The sequence below is a fragment of the Rhineura floridana genome, chromosome 9 (genome assembly GCF_030035675.1).
Source record: "Rhineura floridana isolate rRhiFlo1 chromosome 9, rRhiFlo1.hap2, whole genome shotgun sequence".
NCBI classification, from domain to species: Eukaryota; Metazoa; Chordata; class Lepidosauria; order Squamata; family Rhineuridae; genus Rhineura; species Rhineura floridana.
In genome coordinates, this window is record NC_084488.1 from 125,909,429 (window position 1) to 125,929,944 (window position 20,516).

The following is a 20,516-nucleotide window of genomic DNA, read 5'->3' on the forward strand; positions in this document are numbered from 1 at the left end:
CTGGAGTTTCCCTACCCTGCAATACTCCAAATAGTTCTGAGTAGGGAAACTCCAGATTTAGGAGAAAACTGGGGAGGGCAGCAATTTGTGGGGAGCATCATACGGGCAGGGGGAATTAATGGAGACACAAGGGGCTTCCATCACAGATTAAAAGGAATCACAGAAGCATACAGTGATAGTGTTTGAAGGGGCCTATAAGGCCATCAACCCCCTGCTCAATGCAGGAATCCAGCTTAAAGCAGACCAGACAGGTGGCCATAGGGTATGGAAAGTGGCAGTATGGATGAGCCCTGAAACTACAGACCAGCATCTGTTATTTACTCCCTTACGAAGAAGCCCAGGCAAACAAAAAAATGGGTTGAGGTGACACTTCAGAGGGGGGGGGGGTCCAAGAAATGCACCAGCAAAATTAGTCCAAGGAGCTGAACTACACACACACACACACACTTCCCCCAAGACAACACAAGGGATCCTGAGCCCATGCCACTCAGATCGTGCAGCACAGACACTTGGCTCAGGATGAGGTCTTGGACCGTCCAGAAGGGTTCATTGACAGGAGGGGGGTCGCATTTGCAGCCCACATAGCAGCATCTCTGCCCAGCAAGCAGTGAGCTCTGCAGGCCAACATTTAGGTTCTGCTTCGCTTCCCCCCACACACACCATTCCCACTGGGAAGCTTGGCGGAAGAATGTTTGCTTCCTGTTTATGAGTGGGCACTGCCATGATCTGGGCCTCCAGCACCAGTAGCAGCAGGGGGCACGCACCAAGGCAAAGGTCAGACAGCCCCACACAAGGAGGTCTTCGTGGGGGGAGCGGAGAAGGTTGGATTTGGGGTGGCAAAGGCAGCAGCAAACACCACTTCTACCCAGCAAAGGCTAGAGAGAGGCTTGCTCCAAGATCATAACCTTTGAAGCTGTACATGTGAGAATTCCCCTGACACCAGTCCCCCTCCCCATCCACCTGCCCGCAGGATCCACACAGGAAAAGGACCTGTTTCCTGGGCACAGCTCTGCATCTGCTATGTCAAGTAACAGCCCTGATCCTTCAACGGCCTTTGCCTCAGAATGAGGTTCCGCGCGGTCTGCTTCTAAGCAGGGACAGGGCTTACGCACCACTTTTCAGAGGTGGGGTGGGAGACATATGGCCCCTCCAGGTCAGATGAACAAAAGGCAAGACAGAGGTCGGGGCCTGGGGAACAAGTCTGGACCGGATGACCCTCTTGGAAATCTGTCCCAATTCACTCAGAATGACTCCCCCCACCTGCCCCCCCAATCCATGACTCAGAGCACTTCAGAGCGCAGGAGGGGAAACGGCAGGTCACGCAGACAGTCAGGCTGGGAGACCCTTTGCCCAAGACCTCGGAGAGTCTCAGGGCCAGTCACGCAGAACAACGCCAGGCTCATGGATCCTGCGTCTGAGTCAGCTTGTGCCAACCTGGTGCCCTCCAGATGTCTGGCTTGCAACCCCACTCTGATCTGGAGGACATCTGGTTAGAGGGAGGGAGGGCTGGCTCGCTACAAAGCAGGCTCTGCAACATCCAAGGGCCTTTTTGAAATTGCACAGGCTTGAAACCCATCTCAATGCCATGCAAGCTCTGGGGGACCAGCCCTATGCATCAGCAGGGAAGTGGGCTGCACCAGACCCTAGGAAGACGCTGCCATGCACCGAGTTAGACCCACTGGGCCATCTAGCTTAGCAAGGCTGACACTGACTGACAGCTCCTTTCCAGGCAGCCCTACCTGTGAGATGCTGCTGGGAACTGAACCAGGGACCTTTTGAATGCAAGGCAGATGCTCTGCCGGTGGGCTACAGCCCTCCCCCCTAACCAGGTCCTTCCCCCCAGTTAGAGCCAGCGGGATGCACCCAGAGAGAAAGGAAAGAGAAAGTGACTTCACACGGTCAAAGGCTGCTTCCGTCTTTCTGTTTTCAAGCCAGAGAAAGAACTCTTTGCCCTGTTCCAGGAGAGGTGTGTAGGCGGGTCGGTGGGTGTTTTTCAACATCAGCGGCTGTGGCAGTTTTCCCTTCCTGAACTAATGAAGGGAAGAGGGACAGCAAGGCCTCTTTCACACTCCCAAACCACCTGGGGAGAAGGAGGGGAAAGCAAGGAATACTTTTGGGGCAGGCCAGCTCCTACCAGCAGCCAGGAAAGAGGCATTTCTCCCAGCGAGGGGAGCTGGGAGATTTGCTGCCAACCACAGCCAGAAAGGTGGGGCGCCACCAGAAATTACTGGCTGCTGGAGCCAGCACGGCATGGCTCCTGCGTGCCAGGGCAGTTGTGGTGTGGATTTTGCCACTAAAACGCAGTCAGGAAAGAGGCAAGAAATGGGAACAGACCCAGCCAGAGCATTTGGCTATCTAGCTCAGTACCGTCTACAATGACCAGCAGTTTCAGGCTGGAGTCTTTTTCCAGCCCTCCCTGGGGACACCAGGCATGGAACACAGGACTTTCTTCATGCAAGGCAGATGCTCTGCCACGGAGCCATGGCCCTCCACATCCTCCACATGAATGCAAACTTGCACAAAGCACAACTAGGTCCACATAGCATACTCTGTGCTGGTGCAGCAGACCATGGGGGCCCTCTTCAGCCTCATAGAATCATAGAACAGTAGAGTCGGAAGGGGCCTATAAGGCCATCAAGTCCAACCCCCTGCTCAATGCAGGAATCCAAATCAAAGCATTCCCGACAGATGGCTCTCCAGCCGCCTCTTGAATCCCTCCAGTGTCGGAGAGCCCACTACCTCTCTAGGTCATTGGTTCCATTGTCATGTGGCTCTAACAGTTAGGAAGTTTTTCCTGATGTTCAGTTGAAATCTGGCTTCCTGCAACTTGAGCCCATTATTCCGTGTCCTGCACTCTGGGACGACCGAGAAGAGATCCCGGCCCTCCTCTGTGTGGAAACTTTTGAAGTACTTGAAGGGTGCTATCCTATCTCCCCTCAGTCTTCTCAAGCTCTGGCACCTGGCCCACAGAGCTGAAGGCAGCCGACTAGCCAAGTGTGGCCACTTTGCGCACACCCAGCACTCAAAGGAGCTTCAGGGTTTGCCGGCAGCCCGCCACACAGGGCCAGGAGGCTGCTTTTGACTCTCTGGAACTAGACTAGGGCAAGCCAACCCGGCTGTACAATGCTGTGCTGTCTGGAGGTGATGGTAGAGAGAGTCTTGCTGCACCATCGGGACACTAGTTCCTGCCTTTGTCTCCCTGGGGAAGGGCCACAGCTCAGTGGCAAAGCATCCTCCTGCACATCCTCCGTTGGAGACTGCAGCTGAAAACCCACCGCATGGCAAGGCTGGCCTTGATCCCCCCTCCACACAGCTTGCCAGGGATGAAAATGGAGAAGGTGCCCCAGTCCTTAATCTCTGCCTCTCGGCTCCAATCCCTGCCTGATGCTCTGCCTTGTGGGGCTCCTAAAATATCTTTCCACTGAGAGAAATCCCAGAGCTTCTCCTTCCCTTAGTCTGTGTAGACTAAACCCCCTGCGCCCTCTAGTGAGCATCTGCAGGAATAACTCTTCCCACGCTCCCCCCCCCCATCCCTTGTCTCCTGGACTGCACAGATGATTTAGGAATTACAGAGGAAGAGACATGACACGGCGGGGGGCGGGGGGGGGAGAGCTGGAGTTTAGATGAACAAATAGGAAACATTTCCAAGCCTTGCATTCCATTTCTACAAACCAAGTGAAACCAAACCAACAAACCAAGAGAAATTATCGGGGAAATGAAACACCGTTGCTAAATTGAGTGTTTACCAAAAAAAAAAAAAAAGAGGGGGAGCCCGGAATATTTTTTTAGTAAAGCACTTCAAGGATCAGGATACTATGAGATCAAGCAACTTGTAGCAGTGGGATTTCAGTCTGTCTTGCACTGTGACCATGAAAGTGACAAGCACTTGTGTCTCTTCACAATCAAGAGGCAGCTGTCTGCAAATATGACTAATTTATTGGAAAGGGTGTGAGACAGGGGTGTATTTTATCCAGGGCTGTGTAGTCGGTACGCCAAACCTTCAACTCCTCTATTTTTCTACTGTCCGACTCCGACTCCACTCAAGATTGCTTCCAACTCCACAGCCCTGCAAAGGGCTGTAAATGTCTTTTTAAATTGGAAGCTCTCGTAGGAGCATTTTTATAGCTGCCTGAATATGCGCTGATCTTGGCATCACAGCATTTGTCTTCATCTGGGTCCTGTGTCATACACTGACACACAAAATGTTTTCCATCTTGAGTTATGGTGAAATGCTCAACTACAGCTGACTTCATGGGAAGCTTCTTTGACATTGTGAATTTATATTTTAAAAAAATTTTCAATCAAAATTTATTTTGAAGTCAGAGTTGGTACATTTCTACCAACTCCGACTCTGACTCCGACTCCACCCAAAATTGCTTCCAACTTCAACTCCACAACTCTGATTTTATCACCCTATTTGTTTAATCTATATGCAGAACATATTATAGAGAAAGTGAGATTGGGCCAAGATGAAGGAAATGTGAAAATTGGAGGGAGAAATATCAATAATTTAAGATATGCAGACGATACCATACTACTAGCAGTAACTTGTAATAATTTGAAATGAATGCTGTTGAAAGGTAAAGAGGAAAGCACAAAAGCAGGACTACAGCTCAACGTCAAGAAGACTAAAGTAATGACAACAGAAGATTTATGTAACTTTAAAGCTGACGAGGACATTGAACTTGTCAAGTACTATCAATACCTTGGCACAGTCATTAACCAAAATGGAGACAATAGTCAAGAAACCAGAAGAAGGCTAGGACTGGGGAGGGCAGTTATGATAGAAGTAGAAAAGGTTCTCACATGCAAAGATGTATCATTGAACACCAAAGTCAGGATCATTCAGACCATGGTATTTCCGATCTCTATGTATGGATGTGAAAGTTGGACAGTGAAGAAAGTGAATAAGAGAAAAATGATTTGAAATGTGGTGCTGGAGGAGAGCTTTGCGCATACCACGGACTGCAAAAAAGACAAACAATTGGGTGTTAGAACAAATTAAACCAGAACGATCACTAGAAGCTAAAGTGATGAAACTGAGGTTATCATACTTTGGACACATCATGAGAAGACAGGATTCACTAGAAAAGGCAATAATGCTGGGGAAAACAGAAGGGAGTAGAAAAAGAGGAAGGCCAAACAAGAGATGGATTGATTCCATGAAGGAAGCCACAGACCTGAACTTACAAGATCTGAGCAGGGTGGTTCATGACAGATGCTCTTGGAGGTCGCTGATTCATAGAGTCGCCAGAAGTCAAAATCGACTTGAAGGCACATAACAATAACAAATGGGAATAACAACTTGGCCCACAGTGGAGAAACTGGTTGCTTAAATCCATCCTGAGGTTCTTGTATCTCTTTCCCATATTTTACTCTCACCCAACACCACAGTGAGATATAGCCCACTGGGGGGGGCACAACGCTTCACTCCCAACCAGCACACCCCATTTCCCCACTATTTGAGAGATGTCAGCAACAGAGGTGGTCTTGAACAACACTTTCTTTAGGAAAAACTGAACCGCATCGCACGAGCTGCAGTAGGATTGAGATCCATTTCACGTGGCACATAACAGTGAACTCTTCCACAAATGCCTGAAATTCAGGCGCTTTTCAAGTTGTGGAATCTGTTGTTAATTGTTACGTGCCTGAGTGCAGAACTAAGACACAGCCAGTGAGAGATGTTAGTTTTATATGCAATGGTTATGTCCACTGGAAACTGTATATCCTCATTTACTGGAGCAATGCTAGAAGATCTGGTGAGTATCTTGCTACTGGGAAAGCTGCAATCCTGCGGCTCTCATGACAAAATCTTTTACGTTTCAGCTAGGATGGCAGGGTCAGCTAGATGGGCCAAGCAACTCAAATGGATGCTTAGGGCTGTGATTTTTTTAAATAGGTATAAATTAATTATTGCAGCCGCTACCCTGCAGTGCTATCCCAAGACATTTTACTGCTCCAAGTGGCTAGATCACATGAACTAAGCACATAAGGAAAAGATGCAGCCAGCCCTTCATCACACACAGCCACTTGTGTTCTGGGTTAGGGGGACAGAATATCTTAGCTCGGCCCTACAGCAAAATACTTGCACTCAGAAATCAAACAGATGACTGGGTAAAGAAAGAGCAGGGTTTATTATCATTCGGAATTTTAATCGTCTGATAGCCAAGTGTCATTTCAATTTTTCTTAATGGATATGTATTTGAAAGTCCTTGGAATAGGTTGGTATGTTTTTGGAATTAATTTTAAAAGTATGTTTAAAATGTACACAACCTAGTAAATGTATAAACATTATTCATACTGGATTATCATTTATATCTGCAGTACTTCAAGGGGGTGTCATTTGAGTTCAGATCCTGACAATCTTTGTGTGGGAGAGGGGGGGCATTGTTAGTGAGCCCCAGAACGTTTCTGCTGAGTTCCAGATCTCCTGGCCCACTCTTTTAAAAAAACTTTTTTAAAAAATTAGGAAACTTTGGTTACACAGTACACTGCAAAGCGCACTGCAGTTGAGAGCCCAGCCCCCTGCCACAAATGTGTGGCATGGACCTGTGCATACAAGTCCTCCCCCAGGAAAGGGGAAGGAGCAATGGTAAAAGGAGGGGGAATTGATGGCACAATCCTACTAAGTATGTTTACTCAGAAATTGGTCCTTTTGAACTTAACAGGACTTTACTCCCTGGTAAGTACTTTGTGACAAGCCACAGCTTATGGAAGTGGAGCACTCTGGAGAAAGTATCCCCAGTTTCGGGTTTTTTTGGGGGGGCAGTGGTATTCCAGTATAAAAGGGGCACTCTTTTAAAAACAAAAGGAAATTTTCCAAATCTACTGAGGCACCCTGCAGTGGTCATCATCACCAGCATGCACCCGCCAGGAAGAAAAAGCTCGCTCCGAAAGAGAGACTGAATGATCCTGACTGTAAAGCAAGCCACCGAGTGGAATGAAAACAGGATATTTCAAGCGTTATGGTTTCCCTCAGGCAGAACATTCTTGCCCTGGAGTCTCGGCTGCAGGATGTACAGAGCACTCCAGGTATGTGTGACACCACTAAGCGTTTGCTGGGAACCTCACAGCCTTGTTGTCTAGGTTTTTCACTGGGTGGGGTGGGGGAGAAAGGGGAGACCTCTTGGCGACCTCTGGGTGGAAAGTAAATTTCAGATCCAGGCTGGCACCAAGCAAATCCCCCCCTGCAGTTGCCAGATACAATCTTCTTACAAATATTCAACCCAGTTCTATACAAGTGTAGCAAAGAAAAGTTCATTAAGTGGAAACATCAAACAAAAGTCAACACAAGTGCTGATTACATGATCAGCTGCCTTCAGACAACAACCCCTGAACTCACGTCAACCTCCGATCTGTTTGCATGCCGAAGGGGTGAATCCGGGTTTCAAGTGAGTCAAGAGGAGATTGGCTGCCCGTGGCAAGACCAGGTGTTCTTGACTTGCCTCTATTTCATCCTGGGCTAGAAGATCCAGGGATGAGCAATAGCTGGGTTGTTATCGCTAGTGGGTGGAGTTAGCAGGCTCCAAGAGAATCCCAGTACAAGCAAAGCCTGTGTGGCATCCTGGAAGTTTGCATGGACCCAAAACATATTCGGTATCCTGAGCAAGCCCACAACTGATGACACACAGCATGCAATGCTGCAACACAAAAGGCTAATGCACTTTTTAACTATGTTAACACATTAAACCTTCCTGCCCACGACTCAGGAAGTCATAGCACTGATCTAACCCTTACCAATGAGATGGTATTAGGTTGCCATGCTCAGGTTTGGGGCCCAAGCTTCAAGAAAAGATTCTGACAAACTGGAACGAATTCAGGAGAGAATTCAGATGATCAGGCCATTTCCATCAAGGCCTTCCTGCGTGGAATGGCTTGCCACTTTCTGCACGCATCCAAGACATGCAGCCTGCAATGCACCACAGTTTAGTTCAGTTCAATACCAGCTGCACACTGATGGAAAAGCCCACTACAGGATCCACACAGCCTGCCACTGAACATCATCACAGTCCAGAAGGGTTCACTGCCCAGTTCTGGATGCTGCCACCTACCATGTTGCACCCATTCTTGACGTATGGAGAACCTCAGAAATGTTCTTTCTACTTCTTCCTGCTTTAGGGCAGCAGCACAGCTCAACCCCATAATTTCTTACGGGTGCCAGAGTTCCAGTGCAAGCACTGAGGTTTCTTTGCCTATGACAACACCCAGGTTTGTTTTTCAATGCAGGAAGCAGATCTGTGTGCACATTCAGTGGCATGTGCTCCTGTTAAAACAAGTAAGACAAATCGCGTGGACAAGATCCCCCCCTTGGCCCCCCGGCCCTGCTGGAGGACACATAGGAATTCTGAATTGGGCAAATCTCTACAGTAAATTTATGAAGAAAGCAGGAACGTGTTAGCTTTCAAATATGTCAGAAGGAACAGGCAGAACAAGTGTTCACCATAAGCCCCAGAGTAATGTGTTTAAATTAGAGAAGACAGATTTAGATTCCACAGTAGCCATGAAAAATCCAGACTCCAAAATCACGTTCAAGTTCCAACCCATAGTCACACAGTGCTGGATGCCCTCCTCCCTCCTAAGCCTTGGGTCTTGGCTGTCGCTCAAGACAGGATACCCAAATTGATGGTTCAGTGGCCTTGCAGATCTTAGATGCCAGTGGTGCTTTTGGCTCCTGGGCCGGTGCCTGTGAGAGGGAGAGCATATCTCATGACTGCCAGCTCTGGCGGAACAGAAATCCACACGAGCCTTCCATTTGGCCCAGGAGACCGGGGGTGGGGGCAGGGGGGAGAGGCGGAAAACACAGCCCCAAAAAAGACTTTTTCAGCTGCTGCTTTGTACTCTGCAATTCAGGCAGGGGGGATGGGATCACTAGCAGGGGGGTTACAGATACACTCACAGCAGCATAACCTGAGCTGGGTCTCAGTAGCCCAGGCACAGGATTTGATGGGGCATTGAAACGGATGGAAACAGAGCCTGGGGCACTGTTAAGGGAAGAGGCTTTGCAAAGACACCAGCTGTGCGGAGAGAAAGCGGGTAGAGGGAGGGATCTGGAAGAAGCCACATTTCAACTGGACATCAGGAAAAACTTCCTAACTGTTAGAGCCATACAGCAATGGAACCAATGACCTAGACAGGTAGTGGGCTTTCTGACCCTGGAGGCCTTCAAGAGGCAGCTGGACAGCCATCTGTCAGGAATGCTTTGATTTGGATTCCTGCATTGAGGAGGGGGTTGGACTCGATGGCCTTGTAGGCCCCTTCCACCTCTACTATTCTATGATTCTAAGAGGGACCCCACGCCATGAAGAGGTGCTCCGTGACAGAAGATGCAGAATGTGAGGGAACGCCTTTTTCAGCCGAGGGCCAGAGTCCCTCCTGAGCAACCCTCCAGGGTGGCAGAACAGGTAAGAAGTGGGGGGGGCAAGGCAGAAGTGGGCAGAGCAAGCGCGGCACCAGCAGGCAGCACGCAAAGGATGCTACACATAGAGCCCTCTTCCTGCGCCACCCAGCCGTCCCAGGCAGGCAAAAGCTCGTGAGATGGGCGCAGTGTGGGGGTGGATGGGGCCTGAGGAGACCCCAAGGGCCAAATGAGAGAGCCTGGAGACCGCATCAAGGAGCATTCTGCTCCAACCATGACAGCCAGAGGGCAGCAGCAGTAGACAGAAAGCCAGGAAGTGGAGGGGGCAGCATTGGTGGTGGGGTCTGCCAAGGCTGGAAGGGAAGGAGAAGCACAGCTGGAAGGAGATGATGCTTCTTGGAGCTAAAAAAATTGACTAAGGCCAGCCAAATTCTGTAATCTGAATAAATTGTTGCAATTCATCATCCTGCATAACGTGTTCTGTCTCTTCTTGCTACGGAGAGTGCGCACAGCTTTGCAGCGTGTGCAGCTCCCATGTATTTCCATGGGACTCCCAGGGGATTGTGCCCCCCGGGGGCCCCTGCCCTGCCCCTTGCCCCAGGCAGTGCTCTCTCACCCTGTCTGGTATATGAAGGAGGAGAGATGAACATGCTTTCACGGGTGGCATTGGTCTCCTTCGGTCCCTAAAAAGGAGAGCGCCAGGGCTTCCAAGCACCGGAACAGGACAAGCCCCCTGGGGCCGCTGGGATGGGGCTGCCTGGCCCCTGGCTGCCTGTGGTCCAGCAAAGTCCTTGGCCTGCAAGCAAAGGGGAGAAGAGCAGGTAGAGGGTGGTTGGCCCTCTGAAGAGTTATGTGGGGCTGGATTTGCACAGGTGGATGAGGGACCTCCTGACAGGCTGGCTTTTCGGCTGTGAGGCTGCACAGCAGGAGCCCAGCAAGACCTGGAAATTGTACCTTGACCCCTTTACACAGGTGTATGGGGCCTTGGTCGTGAAGCCACAACATTCTGCACATGCTCAGAGGCATGGGTTACAACACATTCCACAGCTGAGCACAGCTACTGAAACAGAAACTGTCCAGATAATTTCACAGGAGCTATGGGAAAACCCCCCCCCAGACTACAGAGGATCTGCAGAGAACACCCAGTTCAGCCTGACCTCCTTGGCCCCCTTATGTCCTCTGCCTGTTGAGATTTCAGCAAAATGAACCTTCTTCACACGGAGGGGGAAGGAAACCTCTCTCTGTTCCTGGGGCAACGCGGAAAAATATTCAGATATACCTGAAAGTAATTGGCGGCATGCTTTGCACACTCTTGAATAGGACACTGGAGGGAGGGGGCTGAAATGGAAGGGCTCTTCAGTCAGCACTTCCTTCCTGCCCACAGCCTTTGGATGAGGACGCCCTTGTCTGCCGAACAAGCAGCCCACTCTCCCAAGTGGCCAAGGCAGGATTCCAGCTCAGAGGCCACAAGGTCATCAGCGCTTCAGGTCTGAAGCACTCCCTGCCTACTCTGGTACAGACAGGGTTTCATTCAAAGACCTGCGGAGATGGTGGGAGTCACCCAAAGGCTATTTTCTCTGCAGGGCCTCTGCACAGGCAGGCTGGGAGGGGGCTGGCACACCAGCAGCCCCACCACCTTTTCAAGAGAAGGGGAGGGAGAAGACTGGGAGGTGGCAGGAGAAGAGGAGTCAAAAGCAGAGCCAAATAAGGCCTTATTTCCAAAACTTTGAACCCAAGCGCACCCAAGGCCTGAGCTCCACGCCCAGCAAGGCCATCCACCCATCACCAGCCAGTCTGCAGAAAGGCCCAGTCTCCAACAAGCCATACAGAAACCACAGCCATCTTTGCAAGCCTGGTGTTTGAATCTCTCTTTCGTGCCTTGTCTGAAATTTAACTACTGTACAGTGGAAATCCCACCATGCTCTTGCTCTGTTCACTGCAATAGATCCTGCGCAGGGCGGCTGCCACGTGGACAACACCCTCCCTGATGTAAATGCCATTAACCCGAACCCCAATCCTGACAGCAACAGCATAACAGTCCTGCAGGTGGGTGGTTCATCTGCCCGGGAGAGGGTGTCCTGACTTCCCAGCAAGGACCTAGCTCAGTTTGGGGGTGCTGAGAGATCCAGTTTTGTTAAGAGAGGTCCAACTGTGCCCCCCCCCCCGTTGAGGCTGCTGTGCCAACCCAACCCCTCCTGAATTTGACCTTCTCACCCAGCGCTGGGGCTGGCAGAGCAGGCCAGGCCTGGCCAGGCCACCCAAATTCTGAAAACAGCATCACTGGGTGGAGGGCCCATTTCCCAGCACAATTCCAAGAAGGGATAAGGGAGCCCGCAAGAAACCCTGCAAAGGAGGCTTTGCCAGCCTGGCACCCGCCCCCCGCTTTGGACTGCATACACCTCCAGTGCTGGCAGGGGCGAGGAGAGCGACAGTCCCAGGCAGCCGGCGGGCATCAGGTTGGCTAAACCCCCTGTCTATGTGGAGGAGACCCAGTGCGACGGCTTCCTCCCGCGCAAGCTTATTTCTAGCCCGAGACCGTCCGAGGATGCCCTTCCTTCCCCGGGGCCTCCGCCGCCCTCTCGTCTGCCCGCCGGCTCCGGAGAACCAGAGGGAGGTGGCCCCACCGGCGCCATCGCCCTTTTAAGGCTGGAGCCGCGCGCCCTCGAGTGCAGCTTCCCAGGTTACTACAGTTCAACTCCGCCACGTGCCGCCTGCCAGGAGGACCGGCCGAACCCGACGGGAGATCCCCGGCCTGGCAGAGCGGGAAGGGAGCCGGAGGCGCGGCGCTGGGAGGGATCCTCCGCCGGAACCGAGAGGGGCGGGCTGGCTCGTGCGAGGGCGGCGTCGGGGGCGCAGAGGCACCTCCTTTTCGCCGCCTGCCGCGCACTGACAAGGGGGACGGCACCGACTGGTTCCGGGGCTCAGAGGTGCCAGGAAGGCGGAACCCGATCCAAGGGGCGCCGGCCCCGCACGAAGCAGGCGCCGGCCTTGCGCGCTTCCCTGCGAGTCAGCGGAGGAGGGTGCCGACCAGCTGAAAGTGCTCTACACGGGCGCAAGGGCCCGCACGCGGGATCCGGGCGTCGCCGGTTCCGGGAAGGGCCATCAGTCGCGCTCAAGCCGGCTTCGGATTCTCGGCGCTGCAAACAGGTTTCCTCGGGAGCGAGACCCGCCCACGGGGTTCAGTGGGGCTTCGTCTGCCTCGCAACCCCAGTACAACACCTACTTGGGAGTAAGCTTCCCGGGGGGCATTCGGACTTACTTCCGAGTAAGAGTGCGTGATGGCCTTCCACGTGGAAAGCGACGTAAGGGCGACCCGGGGTAAAGGGCTTTCGCGCCGGCGGCCCCGAGGCTTCCCCGCTCGCCTGCACGTCAGTTCGGCCGCGGCCGGTCGCTGGCGCGTCAACTGCTGAGCGGGGGGGCGGCCCGGGTGTCTGTCAGTGGCTGCTGCGGGCCCGGCGCGCTCCGCGCATCGCCCCTTTAAATTCCTCAAAGGCCGCGGCAGCCGCGCTCCGAGTTCCCATCGCTTTCCCCGAGCCGACCGTGGAGACGCGGGGAGGGGCGGAGCCTGCCAAGGGGCGGGGGAGTGCGGGAAGGCGTCCGGCGCAGGAGACCCCCTTCCCCCCCGCCTCGCCCTTGTCCTGCCGACGGAAAGGGAAACCCGGCGCCCCAGCCAGGGCGGGAGGTGCCAAGCCACCCCGGAGAGCCCTGCCGGTCCGTCGGTGAAGGCACTCTGCGCGCGCTCAGAGGCGCACGACGGCCTTCGGCTCCCGAGCAGAGCCCTCCTTCCAACGAAGGTTCCGAGGCAGGCCTAAACCCGCAGGTCTCGGGCTGCGTCCTCCGGCAGCCCCTTGGCCGGTTCCACGGGGCACAACCGCCAGCAAGGATCACAGGTCTGCTGCCGCGGTGCCTTCGGGCGGGCCCTCGCCCCTCGGGGGCCTCGCAGCGCCGCCCGGGCCACATCGCAGGCGCTTCTCCTGCCCAGCGAAGGCCACCCCTGCGCCAGCGGCTGCGCTCCAGCTCTTCCGACGCGAACTCCCACCCACCCCCTTTCTGTTGGGCACCGGCTTGGTCAAGCCCGCCACCAGGTGAAGGCTGAGGGCGGAAGGCCCTCCCTTGATCGTGACGCAGAGCATCTTGGACTGGAAGCGCCCCGTCTGCTGCCAGCCACACACCGGACCGAAGGCAGCCCTCTCCTCCCCAAGGCTTTTCTCTGGGGCGCACGTGCACGTACCCCTCCTTCCCTCCCTCCAAGCTAAGCGACAGGAGGTTGCCCCTGGGGAGTCTCTCTTACCTTCCTCTTGTGCCGGTGGATGTCCCCGATCGAGTTGGCCACCGTGTTTGGGCCCAGCAACATGCGGGTGCTGCGGGGCCACTCAGTGCTCACCAGGCTGTGTTCGCCCATCAAGATCTTGCGCACATTCTCAGCACCCGTCACCCGGATCAAGGGGCGGCCCAGCAAGTGGGTCTTGAAGACATTCCCATATTTCTCCCTCCTTGAGGACTGGAAGCAGGAACCCTAAAAGAGGCAACCAGATTAAGTTGGAATAAACTGGCATCAGCTTATTAATAAATTACATTTATAGCCCATTTTTCCTCCAATGAGCTCGAGGTGGTGTGCATGGTCACCCCCATCCCTCCCAATTTTATCCTCACAACACCCCTGTGAGGTAGGATAGGCTGAGAGACAGTCACCCACTGAGTCTCATGCCTGAGTGGAGATTTGAACCTTGGCCTCCCAGATCCTAGTCTGACACTCTAACCACTACACCACACTGGCTTTCTGCATCTTGCCACCATTGACATCCAAATACCCTACTTTTACCACCACCCCACCCCCAGAATACACTCCTGTTCCCTCAGTTCCCGGCAGCTCAGGTTCACCAGCACCTAGACCAGACTCAGCACCAGGAGTCGGGATTTGTGGGATGAGAAAACATCTTTGAACATGTACAGAGTGCTTTTTGTTAGTTGCATTACTGGTGCTAGAATTGGGGAGAAGGACTCACGAGTAGCTAGTGACTCTTGCTGGCTTGGATCTTGCCCTTCCTCTCCTTTGCGAAGCTTAAGTGCTGGGAAAACTCAACCCACAGAGCCCTCCTTGAACCACCTTGGGTGAATGTGTCCACATTTGCAAGGAGGGTAGATGTGGGGTATAATCAGGGTGTGTGTGGAGGCTCTTCAAATCAGAAAAGAACACCCCTCCCCGAGGTCAACAGACCAACCCACTTCCTACTTCAGTATTGCCTGCTTTGACAGGTAGCAGGGCTCCAGGATTTCATATGGGTCTCTCCCTGCCTGGAGATACTGAGCTTTGAACTCGGAACCACCTGCCCTGCCACTGAGCCATGACCCTGTCACAATCTTGATTCACTCTGGATGGTCCCCATCTCCCACGCTTTGAAGTAATTTCTTCCTGGTCTACGGCCAGCAGCTTCTCCGTCCAATAGAGAAAAAAGGACATGTCAAATGTGCACCAGCCTCCTCACCTTCAGGGTCCCTCCAGGGCCATCCAAACCTACCCCCATTTGCATCCCTAGCCACCACACACACACACATACAGATAAGGGGTGGGTGGGATGGAGTCTTTCAAAGGTAAGGTGACAGTGTCAGTGCTGATGGTCAACAGGGAAATGAATAAAGGGAAATGCTGCATCTGGGGAACATGAAGCAGGAACATCCATCCACCGGTTCCAAAATGTGAACATCTCAAAATAAATAAAGGCCAGACTAGATATTGGAAAGATTAGATCAGTAAAAGAGACTTGAGAAATCAAGGTAGGCAGTGTCACTAGTCTAGAAAAGTGGGGCAGGGCTTGGGTGCGTCCTTCAGAGTCAGAATTGCAAAGTGGCCTGGGACTGGCACAACAGGACTCGCTCCCCTCTCCCCTGTTGGCCCAGTGAACTGGGAAAGTGGAGATCCAAGTTCAGACATGAGATGGCCTGTGCCCCTTCACCGGCCCTCTTGCCTGCCTCCCTTGATCAGACCTACACAAATCTAGAGCCAAAGGGACCTTGCAGGTGGAAGCAAGAGGAAATCAGCCAAGTGAAGCCCCCTCCTAAAAAAATGTGGTGCACCAGCAGATGTGACTGGGAGGGGATCTGGAGTGAGATCTCATCTCCCAGTTCTCTTGAATATGAGAGGATCCCCCAAAGAAAGACACAACAGAGGGACCACTACAGTTTCTGATCTGCAAAATGGACACAAGGGTGGCCCGGTGTCAAGAGGGTAGTAGTGAGGCAAATGGGTAGCATAACAGCATGATCATTAGCATGAAGGAAGCTGCGTTTAACTTCCAAAACTGTAGGTTCTGGGACTCAAGCCTGACTGGGAAGTCCTGTCCCAAAACTCTTGAGAGATGGTCATTGTGGTTGGTCACTGGTGAGGAAAGGCTCTAAGCATGCCGGGACTGCATGCCCCATGGATGAGCACTGAGAAGAGGTTCTGCAGGCAAAGCTGGGCTCACACTGACCCGTGCAAAAAGCCCCATAAATGCGATCGATCACAATGCATTGCAATGTTCATTCGCCCCCAACGCCCTCAAACTGCAGCCTGGACTATGCAGGGTTTGCCTGCTCAAAGCTGACAATGAGGACATTGAACTTGTCAAGGGTTATCAATACCTTGGCACAGTCATTAACCAAAATGGAGACAATAGTCAAGAAATCGGAAGAAGGCTAGGACCGGGGAGGGCAGTTATGATAGAACTAGAAAAGGTCCTCAAATGCAAAGATGTATTGCTGAACACTAAAGTCAGGATCATTCAGACCATGGTATTCCCAATCTCTATGTAAGGATGTGAAAGTTGGACAGTGAAAAAAGTGGATAAGAGAAAAATCAACTCATTTGAAATGTGGTGTTGGAGGAGAGCTTTGCGCATACCATGGACTGCAAAAAAGACAAATAATTGGGTGTTAGAACAAATTAAAACAGAACTGTCACTAGAAGCTAAAATGAAGCTGAAGCTATCATACTTTGGACACATAATGAGAAGACGTGATTCACTAGAAAAGACAATAATGCTGGGAAAAACAGAAGGGAGTAGAAAAAGGGGAAGGCCAAACAAGAGATGGATTGATTCCATAAAGGAAACCACAGACCTGAATTTTACAAGATCTGAACAGGGTGGTTCATGACAGATGCTCTTGGAGGTCGCTGATTCATAAGGTCGCCATAAGTTGTAGTGGACTTGAGGGCACATAACAACAACAAAGGAATAAAGAGTGGATTTCCCCCCCCCTCGTCCCTTCATGCTTATGGCCCAAGGGAAAAGATCCCAGTGCAAGAGACATTGTCTGGGGCTTCTCTGCTGCCTTTTTTGGCTGGAAGGACAGGAATTGGGGAGGGGAGAGAGAGAGAGAGTTAGCAGAGCATTCATGGGTGTGATGGTCCCTATAAGACCTCAAAGTGCCAGTAGGTTTGTTTCATTGAAGCAGCCAGTGAAATCATGCGCGGAGCAGGAAAGCGAGTTAGGACTGATTTAATTTCCCAAGCATTTATCCAGACCCCTCTCCCAAAGGAACTGTAATAAGCGAGCTGGCTTACCCGTCCCCACCCCGCCACCCATCTCTTCGGGGTGGGGGTGGGGACTTACTGCCTTAATGCACTGCAATTATCCTTGGCTACGTAAATGGACAGAGTTCAGGGCTTTTAATAACTTTCCCACATGCTGGTCAGATCCACACAAAAGGAGGGAGCCCAAGGGGAAGGAAAAGGGGTTCCCCTCCCCCCCACACACACACTCCCCCCACCCCCAATACCAACATAAGTATTTAGGGGGGAATCCATTCCCATTAAATTGTGGAGCAACATTGCAAAGCCCCTTTAACTCCAGCTGCCGTGGGGAAAGGGTTGCAGCTTTCCCCCCATAACTTCTGGGCAAAGGGGGCTGCTGCACAGCCTGTGGGGGCAGGGGGGGTGGAGGGTTTTTTTAAAAAACAAAAGCACAGTTGTGAAGTTCAGATGTTCAGGTGACCCTGTTTCTTGATCTGCGTAAATATAATTAAAGGACTTTTTGTGGCATTAATAAAGGGTTATTTGTACAACATTTCCATCGCTGTACAAAGGCCACCTTTATGTGGCAAGAGTTTTCGAGCTGAGTCCAATTTATACAATTTTTTTTTGTATTTTTAGCCCTGGCCTGTGCTTGGATGGAGCCTTGTGGAAAAGGGAGAGCCCTCTGGGTCCCCCTGTAAAAATCTGATAAATGTCAGTTAAAAATAAGGCCCTATTGAGTGAGGGCAGTTAACCCGTTGATTGCTGTCAGCGAGCGCAAATCCGCCCCTGCGGTTCTCATGCTCCAAATGGGACAATATTTCCCATTTATTGGGAAGGGAGAACACCAGGTCGAGGTCCTCCAGTCTTGAGGCAGAATCCGCCCTGGCTTTGCTCTGCCCCGTCAGATCGGGGTGAGATCTGACCGCTGGACGCTCCTCAGTTGAATCCCCTGCGCTTGTCCCCACTTGGGAAAGTCGGGTTGGCCACAACACCGGGGCTCGGGGCTCGCCCTCCCCAAAAGCGATGGGTTCTGGAGCAGGTCCTAAAAGGTCACGGGCATTTTGGATGGGCGTGCGACATGATTTGATCCGCCCGCTCCCTTCCCAGTCCCTCAACTAGGAGCTCGCGGGCGTCGTATGAAACGAGGGGGAGGCCATTATTGGTGAAAGATCCTGATCAAAAGGGGAGGGGGAGGGGTCTTCTGCTACGTCTGGCGAAATTCTCTACACACAGAGAGAGAGAGAGATGAGCACCCCCGCAAAAAAACCCCACCTTCCTGGTTTAGGTGCGGGTTGTCCGCACCACCGGCACAGCCAGCAGCGACGGGATTCCTCGAGAGGTTCTTTAGAAGGTGAATCCTGGGTTCAGCTCCCGAGGTTATCTTTACACCGGGGCTTCTCCGCCGTGTTGGGGGCGGGGGGCAGCGAGAGCGGCGAGCCGGGCCGATCGGAACGTCGGCTGGGGGCGCCTCGGATTCAAGGCAGAGAGTCGCCAGCCCTCCTTTGCCCCCCCCACCCTCCCCGGTGGCTGCTGGCGGCTGGTTTGCTGGGCCGCGTTCCGGACCCAGAGAGTCTTCAAGGGCGACGCAGCCAGACGGGCCAGCTCCGGCCTTTCTGGGCTTCCTCCACTCGCGGGCCGGGCGGGGGAGGAGTTTGCGACGCGTCCCCCTTGGGGTGGGAGGGAGAAGAGCTCGAGGTCCCGCCGGGGTCGAGCTGCGGCTCGGAGAGATACGGGCCGTGTCTCGGGATCCGGGACCTCCCTGAACCTGCAGAAGGAACCCTCCAGGGGGGTGGAGGGAGTCTTCTCGCGCCGTCAGATCCGCCTCGCGGATTGGCTCCGGGGGCGTGTGGAAGATTGCCTGCGCGCGGAGGAGGTGGCGCGCTTCCCCGGGACTTACTCTCGAGGAAACCTGGGTCGGTCCGGGTCTCCTCGTCTGCCGTTTCTGTTGCCCTGCTCGCCCCTTCCCTGCCTGCTGCCAGGGATGCGCTTTGCAAGCTCCGCGTTTTGCCCGACGGGGAGCCTCCGGCCGCGCGCTTCACACCGTCCCGGCGCCGGGCAGGGCGCGCGTGGCGGCGGCGGCCTCTGGCAGGAGGCATCGCGTGTGTGCGCGGACGTGTGTCCGTGTCCCCCTCCCCGCCCCGACGCGACGCGACGCAACGCCTCCGTTGCCCTGCCCCGTTTCCTTTTCCCGGAGCGGCGGCCGCGCGAGCGGGGAAGCCCTCTCGGCCTTACCTGCAGGAGCCAGTGGAAGGTCTCTCCGACCAGCGGGAAGCCCATGGAGCCTTTGGGGATGGGTAGCTTGCAGCTCTTGTCGCGGGTGGCGGCCCAGCGGAGCTGCCACAGCTGCTGGGAGACGGCCAGGAGCAACGTGACCGAGACCAGGCAGGCGACGAAGGTGGCCAGCGCCGAGACCAGGTCGAAGCTTTGGAAGAGCATCTTGCGCGGCGGCGGGCCGGAGCGGAGGCGCTGCTTCCTCTTCTGGCGGCTGGAGCGGGGGGGGGCGCTCCCCGAGGGGGCCTCGAGGGAGGCGGAAGGGCTGGCGGTCCTGCACGGAACCGCAGGAGACTGTCGTCGGGGCGACGCGCGGAGGACCAAATGCTTCCCGGCTCGGGACACTTTGCGGTTTTAGCGATGGGGAGATATATAATCAGCCCCTGCCCACTTATAAAGGAATGCAAAAGGGGGGAGAGGAATCGAAAGGCGAGGAGGTGGCAAAACAAAAAGCCCCCAAGGCGCTCCAGCCCCACAAGCGACTCTTGCGGCTCCCGCTGCTGTTGCTGCTGCGAAGTCTAGAGGATGAAAAGCGCTTGTCCCAAAAACTCCGCAGAAACCGTCGAATAAGGAGGGGGCTGTGTTTGTTTGTTTGTTTTGCACCAAAAACGGGGGGGGGAGTGAAGAGAACGGGGGTTGATGGTTTGCTGTTTATTTTACTCAAACTGGAGGGGAGAGCAGGACCGACTCTCCGAGGACGCAGAACAGCCAAGGGCGGAGATGCCTTTGCGCCCCGCAGAAAGCGGAAGAAATTCTGGCGGACGCAACGAGGAGGCGGACGCGAACTCGGGAGCGGGACCGACGTGTTGCGGCAGCGGCGGCGGCGGCGGCTAGCTGGCTGGCTGGCTGGGGGACTCGCTCCGTCCAACTTGAGCGGCTCTCTTGAGCGCCTCTGCCGGGGGCCGGGCTGGGCTGGGTTTGGCTAGGCTGGGCCGGGCCGGGCGGGGGAGCGAGGGAAGCGAAGGGGGCGCTGCGCTGCCACTCTGCCCTGCGCGTCTCTCTGCCGGGAGGAGGAGCCGCTTCGCTCCGCGCCAGTTTGCGGGGAAGAGACCAGGCGGGTGTTTATATAGGCAGCGCGGCCGGTGCTCGGGGCGCGGGCGGGCGGGCAGCCCCTCCTCCCCTTCCCTCCGAGGCGGGGGCAGCGGCAGCGACGACGACGGCGGGGGGCGAGGCTGGGCCGGGCGCGGCTGGAGCGTGCCAGCTCTGGCAGCGGGCCCGCCGGGCGAGACGCGCCGAGGAGCCTCCTTCCTTCTCCGCTCGCGGGCCTGCCGTTGGTCCGTCCCTCGCGGCGAGCTGAGGAAAGAAGAGCACACCGAGAGGCTGGCTCAGCGGCGGAGCGGGACCCTCTCCTGGCCCGCTGCGGACGGGGCGCCAGACGAGTCCCACCAGCCTGCC

At 54.2% G+C, this 20,516-nt stretch overlaps 1 protein-coding gene across 4 annotated transcripts in view; it reads right to left on the reverse strand.

The window, feature by feature from the left end:
* Window positions 1-20,145, reverse strand: part of LOC133363932 (cytochrome P450 26B1) — a 33,199-nt gene extending 13,054 nt beyond the window's left edge. For 2 of the 4 annotated variants that reach the window (XM_061583692.1, XM_061583691.1), the window contains exons 1-2: window positions 19,083-20,145; window positions 13,647-13,871 (exon numbers count right to left, since the gene is read on the reverse strand). In XM_061583692.1, coding sequence (XP_061439676.1) covers window positions 13,647-13,871; window positions 19,083-19,286 — 429 coding nt within the window. In that variant the 5' untranslated portion in view covers window positions 19,287-20,145. The other 2 variants (XM_061583694.1, XM_061583693.1) reach the window with 2 other exon arrangements.
* Between the last annotated feature and the right edge of the window lie 371 nt (window positions 20,146-20,516).